This window comes from Caloenas nicobarica, chromosome Z (assembly GCF_036013445.1).
Source record: "Caloenas nicobarica isolate bCalNic1 chromosome Z, bCalNic1.hap1, whole genome shotgun sequence".
Lineage (NCBI taxonomy): Eukaryota > Metazoa > Chordata > Aves > Columbiformes > Columbidae > Caloenas > Caloenas nicobarica.
Genome location: NC_088284.1, coordinates 104,409,401 through 104,419,809, shown reverse-complemented (window position 1 = coordinate 104,419,809; position 10,409 = coordinate 104,409,401). Strand labels below are relative to the sequence as shown.

The following is a 10,409-nucleotide window of genomic DNA, read 5'->3' as shown; positions in this document are numbered from 1 at the left end:
ATTTAAATGAATCAAATGCCTTTTTGGCTCATGATTTATAAATTTGCTCACAGAGGAATAGAGGCAGCCCCGATACAGCACACCTCGAAGACAGAGCAGCCCCAAACAGACCTTGGTGTGGAAGGACCTGCCTGGCTCCTTTGCCCGCTCTCTGCTGCATCTCATCCTCCTCCTGCCCTTCTCCAGCATCCCGCCCAGCTCTGCCGCTGCCCAGCAGCGTTGCCTGGGCTCGGACGCAGCCAGGGATGGCCACCCCCAGGTCAGGAGAAGGGTGAATGTGCTGGTGGTTGATGGATGGGGTCTCCTGGGAGGCGGACACAGCTGCTGTGCTGTACAGCCCCGGCTCCTGGGGGTATCGCTGACACACAGCACAAAGCGGGACCGCAGAGCGCAGCCGGAGGGATGGAGAAGAGCCACCACGTGGGTGCTGTGTCTGTGACACTGGCTGTGTGCTGGGATGTGCCTCGGTGCTGAGGCTGGCAGTGGAAGGGCTTGGAGGACAGTGGGTGTTGCTGGAGATGGATGCAAAGAGGATGGATGTGTAGCAATGGAGAAGCGGTGGAGCATGTTGTCCCCAAAACCAGGGGATGGTGGCCAGGAAGGCTGAGCTCTCCTGGCCGAGCTGGAGCTGTGATTATGGAAATATCCAGGAGAGGCCACTGCAACATGGGCCAGAGCTCTCCTGCCTCTTTGCTGCGGGCTCTGGCCCTGCATGTGTTGTACAAGGCACAGGGACAGACCTCCTCTCCAAGCCCGTTAGGGCAGTAGCTAATTAAGTTCTGCAGTGTCCCTGGGAGGTCTGTAGGAGATGCACCAGCATCTCAACCATCTCCCAGAGCCTGCACTGGAGCAGGAGCTTTGCACAGTGCCTGGGGACAGGGACGGCTGCCTTGCATCTCCTCACTCCAATTTGCACTTACTCCTGGTGCTAGTGGGGTGACAGAGTGCCCAGCACCTCAGGACAGGCGCCCCGATGTCCCCCACTTCAGCTGGGCTCCTGGCTGGGATGCCCCAATGCTTCCACCAGCCCTTGGTGTAGCTCCAGCAAGGCTGGGCAGCGAGGAGAGAGCCTGTACAAATATTATTGTTGTTATTATTACCCATAAATATATGCAGGCACTTAACGACCTTGGCATGAAGCATTTCCTGGGGATTCATGACCAGTTGGTGTTAATGGTCCTTAGCTGCACCTCAGGCCATCAGCTCCTCCCAGCCCATCATTAATCCACAGGAAATGTCTCGGGCATCGATCCTCATTGCTTAATTAATAAAGGCAACTTGTCTCCCTGCCTGAGATTTACAGGTACTCACTGCTTCTTTCCCCGCAGCTTTGAAGGTGGCTTAAAAAAGCCCAGGTCCCTCACACCAGGACACCCTTGTGGGTTTTTGTTTCCTGGCATTCATCTGGATGTGGGTGATGGCAGCAGGAAGGTCTTTTCTCTTCTGGGTGGGAGGGAAGGAACTGAAATCTGCTGCGTTTGGGGTGTCTCCAGCTGACACGGCACAGCACGAGGAGCACACCTTCCTCACCAAATGCAAGGGCTTGATTACTTTCAGCCGAGCGCATCCAAGAGCCTGGGCAAGAAGGAGCATGAACTAGCATGAAAGAACATGGTAATTCTCCAAGGCCTTAGCAGGTTCTATAATAATCGATGCTTTTTGCCCGTGAGTCACAATTCATCTCTAATCTTCCTCGGGGGAGGTAGGATTTGCGATCTTTAGTGCTGGCGACTGCCGCTCTCCCAGGCTGCGCATCCCGCTGAGCCCGGGCACTCGCTGCAGGGATGCTGACCTGGCAGCGACGTGGAGACGCGGCGGTGTTTAAATCCTTTTCGCTGTTTCTTTAGCCTTTACTACTGGTTAGCTCTGTGCAGTGGATGCTGCAGTATAAATCATGTTAATTCCTGAGGTGTTTTTCTGTGGTAAGTCTGAAATTCCCATTTTGGTTCACTGACTTGCCTGGTGAACTAAATTATTTTCATAGCCCCTTAAGGGCATATTGTCAGCCCAGACTTACTGCTGTTATACACCATATCTGAAACATTAATATCTCTTCTAAATATAGTGTATTGACAAGGTATCTGGTATAGTGTAAATCCTTAGGATATTTGATCCAGATCATTAAAACCAAGTGAAGGAAGGGAGGAATAGATCAAGTTACCTTGCCGCTCTTAATTCAAACAAGCGATGAATTATTCATCCTGCTATTAATTCTACAGTCCTCCTGCTTTTTATTTATTTCTCTATTTATTTTTTTCCTCCCAGATAGACAGCTTCGAAAGGATGCTCGGGTGCCGCTGAGGGGAGATTTGCCTGCCGGAGGATGGGGTGCGTGGGGGCGGGATGCCTGGCAGTGCTGGCTGTGCTGTGCGGGGCTCTGGGGGATGCTCCCAGCAGAGGTAAGAACCCAATCCCAGCTCCCAGTGGGGACCCTGGGGCTGATGGGCATCTGTGGTCCCCGGGGAGGAGAGGGTTGTTTGCAGGTGCTGTGGCTGCTCTGGGGTGCGAGCGGGTCCCAGCGCTCAGCCCGTGAAGAGACAGGGGCCACCCAGCTTGGCCTGGGGAAAGGAGCTGGGATCTGCAGTTGCTACAAGCGTGGGACTCCAGTGAGTGCTTGAGTTTCTGCTTCATGCTTATTTTACTGAAGATTGCAGGAAGGGATTGTCCTGTTTTGGTGTACAGGTGCTTTGCTGAAAGGTTAGTTAACTTCTGGAGTTGCACATGTATATGCACACACATATATAGGTGAATTTATGTATGCATGTGTATGTTGCTATGCATGTAATAAACCCCTCACCTTACCTGGATAAAACACCCCCAGGATGCAGGGCAAGGCTAGCAGACAACACAGTAATTTGGGGGACAGAGTAGGCCAGGTCAGCCTTGCAACTCAGCTGGTGAGTGATACCCCTCCCCCAAAACGGCAGGGCTGTTCTCAGAAATCCAAACCCATCCTTGGCCCTGGTGCAGGTGCTCCTGAGCGGTGAGCAGCTGCCCCGTTGGCTGGTGCTGCCTGCTCACCCCCTTGCCTGCACCCACCTGGGCTTCCCAGAGCACCCTGAGGCTCCCAGCCCTTCATCCATCCTTCCATCTACCTGCCCTGTGGCTACTTACCCCTCCTACAGGCTGCCCTCTTGGATATTTATCTCAATAACATTATTCCTTTAGTATCAGCCTCATATTACTTTATCCCCGGTAATTAGCAGGGTGATTTTTTAGATCTGGCCAGCTTTGCTGCTTGTGGAAACACACGCCCCGCTCCGCCCGCCACCCCTTACCCATTTGCTGTGGTGCTGCATCACACGCATCTGCAGGAACTCCCATCGCCAGGAGGTCACCACACCAGTGAGCGTGATGGACAGCAATGCACACTGGCTGACTATTGATTTGCAATATACTTGGCCCAGATTGATGGCAGTGAGCACCCAGCCTTGCTTGGGAACCCGCACATGTGCCCCAGAGGCTACACAGAGTCTGTGTCCCCCCCAGACATGATGTATGTGCCTGCTATATCAGCCTTTTCACCCCAACCCTAATCAGACTGAGGGGCAGGTAGCAGTGTCCCTCTTCCTCGGCCTTATTTTATGATAGCTATGTCTCAGTATAAAGATTTCATTAGAAAATCGATCCCTACGTGCATAACTCACTGTTAAGTGCTTCGAGCCCTTCACCCCCATTTCTCCCAGCTTGAATTCACCAATATCACCATTATCTGGAAAGAACATCAGCAGCAGGAGACACAAAGCTGAAGGGCTGGGTAGCCGTGACACCTGAAAGTCTGGAACCACTGAGCCTCTGAAACTCGGTCCCTGCTTTCTTGTTCCCAGCAATAAATAGATGGGGACACGGTGCTGTTGCTGGTAGGACAATCTCCTGGGCATAGCTGAGCCCTGCTGCAACCAGGCCATGGGGCAGCGTGAGGATGGTGCGGGGAGAAGGGGGTTACATGGAGGGATGAAAGGTGATGGGGGGGAAATGTGTCCTTGGGGGACAAGGGATGGCCAAGCTCAATGGGCATCTGCAGGGTGCTGGTGTTTCGGTAGTGCCAGTGGTGGGATGGAACTGGTGCCGTGCATCCTGTCTCCATCCTTTTAGGCTGGAAAGGGGACATCACATCCACCTCTGTGTCCCCCAGGCATCAAATGTGGCGGGGTGCTCTCAGCACCCTCCGGCAATTTCTCCAGCCCCAACTTCCCGAGGCCGTACCCCTACGAGACGGAGTGCACATGGCTGATCGTGGTGGCCGAGGGCTCCTCCGTCCTGCTCTCCTTCAGCCACTTTGAGCTGGAGTACCACGCTGCCTGCGCCTATGACTACCTCCAGGTCTACAACGGGGCCACCCGGGACCGGGGCAACCTCCTGGGCACCTTCTGCGGCCGCAGCCCCCCACCACCCTTCTCCTCCGCCTGGCACGTCATGGCCGTCATCTTCCGCTCTGACCGACACGTGGCCAAGCGCGGCTTCGCTGCCGCCTACCGCAAAGGTAGCGGGGAGGGATGGCGATGGTGGAGCGTCCATCCATCCTTCCCCACCATCCTCATCACCCGTGCCTCCTTGCAGATGCCTGTGGTGGGCAGCTGACGGGCCTGTCTGGGGAGATCACCAGCCCCCGCTACCCCGAGAGCTACCCCAATGACGCTGAGTGCCGCTGGACCATTGGGGTGGCCGGTGGCAGCGGCCCCCTCACCCTGGTGTTCGCTGACTTCCAGGTGGAGGGTGGCCAGGGCTGCGGCTTCGACTACGTGGCCCTTTTCGGCGGCCCCACCACCGCCGCCCCCGGCCTGGGACGCTATTGCGGAAGCACCCGCCCACCCCGCACCGTCTCCTCCGCCCCACACCTCCTCGTTCTCTTCAAGTCAGACTTCAACATCGGTGGCAGGGGCTTCAAGGCCCATTTCTACTCAGGTGAGGGGGTCTTGGGGTGGTGGGAAGGACGTGGGGACGGGTCCCCAGGGTGGTGGTGGTGATGATGCTTTCCCATAGCAGCAAGTGGAGATGATAGCAGAGAGGAGCCCTTTGGGGAGAGCTCATGAAATGATGGTGGGAAGTGTAAATCACCACTCAATGCAAATGGCATTGTTGTGGCTATCCCAGGCTCCGGGTTGTCTTTCTCATGAACAAGAGCCACCCTTGCTCTTGCTGTTCCCTGGGGATCTGGGTTTTCCCCATCTGCTCTTGTAGGACTTCGGCCAACTTGGGTGTTGCCATCCCCCAAAACCGATGGCTGTCCATCAGCCAAATGCAAGGCCGGGGTGGCAGAACATGCTTTAGCAATAAAACAAGTGATGACTCAGCCACCAGCTTGTCCACACCCAGGGGGCTCCAGGTTTGGTTTCATTTTTTCCTTTCCCTGTTTTCCCTGAGCAGGCGAGTGCCAGGAGGTGTTCACCACCATCAAAGGGAATTTCTCCAGCCCTCGATACCCCAACTTCTACCCCAACAACCTCCAGTGCCAGTGGAGCATCCAGCTGCCCCTGGGCTATCGGATCAAGGTCTTCTTCTTGGACATGGAGCTGGAGGGTCGGAGCAGCCTGACGGGCGGCTGCGATTACGACCACCTGGCTGCTTTCGATGGCAGCACTGAGAAAGGGTCCCTGCTAGGGCGGTGGTGCGGGCGGGAGAGCCCGGCACCCATCACCTCCCACAGCAACCAGCTGCTGCTGGTCCTCCACACTGACCGCAACACGGCCAAGAGGGGCTTCTCCATTGCCTACATGGGAGGTAAGGTCTCACTTGGGTGCTCTGCAGCATTTCATTTCCATTGGGACATGCCTGAGGTCCTGTAATTTCCAAAGGACTGTGCAGTGAAGATACTTGTCTGCAGGAGCAAGTTCTGCAGCTCTTCGGGGCTGGGGTGGATGAGATGTGGTGGGTGAGCCCCAGCTCTCTCAGGCTGCGAGACGTGCATGCTCCAGTTTGTGTTTACTAGTTAAGAGATACTTCCTGGCTTCTCCTCCTCACATCTTTGCCACTGCTGTGCTCTGCTCCTCTCTTAGGGTGTAAAAGAGACAAAACCCAGGGGGCTTTCAGGGGACCAATGCCCCAGGGGAGGTGACCAGCTCAAGCGTCACAACCCAGCTCCCCAGGAAAGCTCCAGCCCTGCTGGCACATGGCTCAGCAGGCAAATATAAAACACAGGGGCTCCTCCACCGCTGGATGGGCAGGACCCCCAGGATGCAGCACTCCCAAATCCATGGCCAGCCCTGCCCAGCACCTGCCCTGTGTCCCCACCAATGCATCCATAGCCGGTGGGAGGAGTGGCGTGTAACCTCTCTCCTGCACTTGCCAACCTTTGCACCTCAGAAGACAGTGAATTTATGGTGTTCATCGTGTTTCAAGATAATTACATCTGAGCTGACCTGTGTGTCAGGGGTGATTCAGACAGGCAGCCTTGCAGGTGGGCTGCAGACAGAACAGGGATGCTTGACCAGCAGCACAGGAGCTGGGGGTGGCTGGCCCTGGGTTTCTGAGCTTTTCTGCCTCCGTAGCAAAATCCCTCTTCATTTCCAGTGTAGCAGAAGGGATTTTTGGGGTATGTGGCTCTAGGAGTAAGAAATGGGATAGAGTTTTGTCCTGAGCCTCTGGAGGGAGGTTGTACCAGGCATCTAGAAGGGCTTTAGTGTGCATGGCAGGGCTATCCCTGTCTATATCCTGCTTATTTCTGTTTTACAGCAGTGTACAGGGAGAGAAGTCTTGGCCTCACTGTGTCTGGTCATGGAGAAACCCTGTTCCTGATGGACGAGCTGCCCGAGGCTCCTGCATCCCCCGGTACACACTGCCGGGTGTGTTGGGGGAGGACAAAAGCTGAAGGGTCTGGAGCACAAGTCTGATGAGGAACAGCTGAGGGAACTGGGGCTGTTCAGCCTGGAGAACAGGAGGCTGAGAGGAGACCTTATCACTGTCTACAACTGCCTGAAAGGAGGTTGTAGCATGGAGGGCGCTGGTCTCTGCTCCCACATAACAAGCAAGTGGACAATAAGAAATGGCCTCAAGTTGTGCTAGAGGAGGTTCAGATTGGATATCAGGAAACATTTCTTCCTGGAAAGGGTTGTCAGGCATTGGAACAGGCTGCCCAGGGCAGTGCTGGAGTCACCATCTCTGGAGGGGTTTAAAAGATGTGTAGATGAGGTTCTTAGGGACATGATTTAGTGGCAGTGTTGGGTTAATGGACTTGGTGATCTTGAGGGTTTCTTCCAACCAAAATGATTCTATGATTCTAAAAGCTTGGCCACAAAACCGAGCCTCCCTCCATGAAGCTAAGGCTGCACACTATGTTTTCCCAGTGATTTGGGCATCTGTTTGCAATTAGCAGCCTGCATGGCACATCCAACCCCCAGCACCTGCCAGCTGCTCTCACGGGGGGCACCGGCCTCTCCCCACCGCCGGCTGCCTCAGGAGCCCTGCCTGGCAAAGGGCACCTCAGCCTGCACATCCCCCTCTCTTCAACCATTCAGATATATTCCTTTTTGGCCCATGAAAGGGTGTGACTTGGGCTGGGCATGCATGATTTATGGCCATTTGAACGAAAGCCTTCACGCCAGGAGAGAGGATCCATTTTCTCCTCCTCCTCCTCTTGATCTAATGCACTTCAGTTATTTGGTAAATCTTCTAATGGTTTTATAATGCACTAAGTGGAGCCAAGTGACACTATTTTTTTTGTATCGATTTTATTGCATCTTACCAGTTTCATAAGGCCAAGATTCAGAGGGAGCTGGAATAATTCAATAATTCATACTGCCCAAGTGGTTGGTTCAAGCTGAGCGAGGATTAACTTTAAAGGAGAGGGGAGGGGCGTTTTTTCTCCCTGCCGCCTTTCCTGCTTGGAGACTTTCTGCATTCAGAGGGGGCAAATACAGTGTCAGAGGGAGAACGATGGAGAGGGGCTGGGTTCCCCATTGCCTTGCTCTTTATCTTGGTGTCATGGGCAGCTCAACAGCAACTCCAGCAACTCAGGAGGTTCCACTTAAATATGAGAAGAAACTTCTTCACAGTGAGGGCGACAGAACTCTGGACCAGGCTGCCCAGGGAGGTTGTGGAGTCTCCTTCTCTGGAGATATCCAAAACCTGCCTGGACACCTTCCTGTGTAACCTCATCTGGGTGTTCCTGCTCTGGCCGGGGGGATTGGACTGGATGATCTTTCGAGGTCCCTTCCAATCCCTGACATTCTGTGATTCCCCCCACGTACCAGCTCCCCAACAAAAATAACATCCTGAGGGTGGTGGAGGGCTGATGATGTTTGGGACAGGACCTGGGCTGGGCCAGGCCGTGCCCAGAAGGGTGTCCCAGTGCTGGGGACCTGGCTCACCCTTCTCCAGGGACTATGTTGCAGCCGTGCAGCTGCATCACTCCAGGGTGGGCAGGCGTGTGCTTACTCTGAAATACATCTCCTCCCTTTCAGTGCTGTCTCTTGCAGGAGTGTTGTAGCATGTCGGGAAGCTCTGTGCCCATATCAAGCCATCAGCAAAGCTTTCACGGTCTAATCCTGGGCAGCAACTCAAATGTTTCCCTGGCTTTGTAGTGGTGGAGAGTGGCAGAAAGCAGGGCAACGCCTGGGAGCCAATCGTGTCTGACCTTGTCACACGGCAGGGTTAAAATTAATATATAAAATAATGCATTCTGCATTTCAGGTGTAGCTCCTTTCTGCCTGAAAACTCGTCACATGAGTCCAGGTACTGCAAGATGCACGGCAAACTCACGAGGCCAATGTCCCTGGTACTCCTGGCACCATCAGTTGCCTTGTTCGTGTGTGATGGGGACAGTGAGCTCGGAGAACAGCTGTGGCTCTGCCCATAGCTCCTGCAGTCACTGCAGCCTGGGGAAACCCTATCCCAATGGACCTTCACGTGGACCTTCTTTTCTATCCCAATAGTCGTGCCTGTCAACATCAGCTGCACCCGGACAGACTTCCACATCCAGATCCCCGTGCGGTCCCTGGCCCAGCTGGAGAAGAATAGGATTTATTTGGGGACCCCCTCCTGTGCGGCCCAGGTGGTTGGCGGCAACTTTAAAATACACACCAGGTTCGACACCTGCGGCACCGAATCCCAGGTACGTGGTCAGCAAACCTTCTTTTAAAGCAAGCTGAATAGATGTTTAGCCCCATGCCGGTTGTACCAGCTGCAGAGAGGAGTTCCCAGTCCCATCTTCCCAGTAGATGCTGGTCTGATCTGTGGGCCAATACCCTCCAGACCTCTGTGAAAACGAGCTGCACAAAGCCTTGATGAGCCGTGACCCTTGTCTTGCAGAAACGCAACAACACATCTGTCATCGTCAGCACCCTCTACATCGATTTTTCAGCAGGTGACCAGGAGGACATTCACCAGTACGAGGTGCAGTGTGAGCCAAAGAGGAAGGAAGCCTCAGTGACCCTCATCATCGGCCCTGACCCGTCCAGGCTCAGCCAGGGAGAAAACCTGGTGGATGCCCAGCAGCGAGAAGGGGAAGCGATGGATACCCGCGAAATCAGGAGCCAGGACACCAGTGACATTGTCTTCATCAGCATCTGCATCCTGGCTGGGCTCCTCATGGTCATTGCGGTGGTGGGGCTGGTGCTTCTGTAGGATGCTGCTCCCCACATCACAGAATCACCGAATGTTAGGGATTGGAAGGGACCTCGAAAGATCATCTAGTCCAATTCGCCTACCAGGGCAGGAACACCCAGGTGAGGTTACACAGGAAGGCATCCAGGCGGGTTTTGAATGTCTGCAGAGAAGGAGAATCCACAACCTCCTTGGGCAGCTTGTTCCAGGCTCTGTCACCCTCACTGTGAAGAAGTTTCTTCTCATATTTAAGTGGAACCTCTTATGTTCCAATTTGCACCCATTGTCCCTTGTCTTATCGTTGGTTGTCACCAAGAAGAGCCTGGCTCCATCCTTGTGACACTCACCCTTTATATATTTATAAACATTAATGAGGTCACCCCTCAGTCTCCTCTTTTCCAAGCTGAAGAGCTCCAGCTCCCTCAGCCTTTTCTCATAGGGGAGATGCTCCACTCCCTTCAGCATCTTCATGGCCCTGCGCTGGACTCTCTCCAGCAGTTCCCTGTCCTTCTTGAACTAAGGGCTTGCAATCCCTGCCCTGCCCAGGGTGGAAATGCACCCCAAAATCCACCCTCACCCCAGGCTGAGCTCTAACACAGCTGCTCAGAGGCAGACACAGCTCCCAGGCCCCGAAACAGAGCCTGAACCCAATCTCCATCTCTTCCCAGCGCCTGAAAAATCTGGGCACTAGGCAGCCGTTTCCCTTCCCAATTTGTTTTCCTCTGTCTCAATCTGTCCATTTGGCTTGGGAACACAATTCTTGAGCTTCCTAACTCTTCCCACACCTGCTTCAATTTGTTTTCCCTCCAGTGCTGCTGCTTTTGGGAAAGTGACATTGTTTGTTGATGGCTGCAAATCACCCTGTCAAT

The 10,409-nt window shown here is 54.2% G+C and overlaps 1 protein-coding gene across 1 annotated transcript; it reads left to right on the top strand.

The window, feature by feature from the left end:
• Positions 1-2,323: 2,323 nt before the first annotated feature.
• On the top strand, positions 2,324-9,561 carry CDCP2 (CUB domain containing protein 2). The gene is made up of 6 exons (XM_065657534.1): positions 2,324-2,399; positions 4,136-4,483; positions 4,561-4,905; positions 5,368-5,721; positions 8,871-9,049; positions 9,247-9,561. The coding sequence occupies exons 1-6, from the start codon at positions 2,324-2,326 to the stop codon at positions 9,559-9,561; spliced, it is 1,617 nt and encodes a 538-aa protein (XP_065513606.1).
• Positions 9,562-10,409: the final 848 nt, after the last annotated feature.

Excerpts from the sequence above, each read along its gene's own strand:
- CDCP2 (XM_065657534.1), top strand. The coding sequence starts at position 2,324 with ATGGGGTGCGTGGGGGCGGGATGCCTGGCAGTGCTGGCTGTGCTGTGC. Across the intron at positions 4,906-5,367 it reads CAAGGCCCATTTCTACTCAG|GCGAGTGCCAGGAGGTGTTC; the intron begins GTGAGGGGGTCT and ends TTCCCTGAGCAG. Across the intron at positions 9,050-9,246 it reads CCTGCGGCACCGAATCCCAG|AAACGCAACAACACATCTGT; the intron begins GTACGTGGTCAG and ends CTTGTCTTGCAG.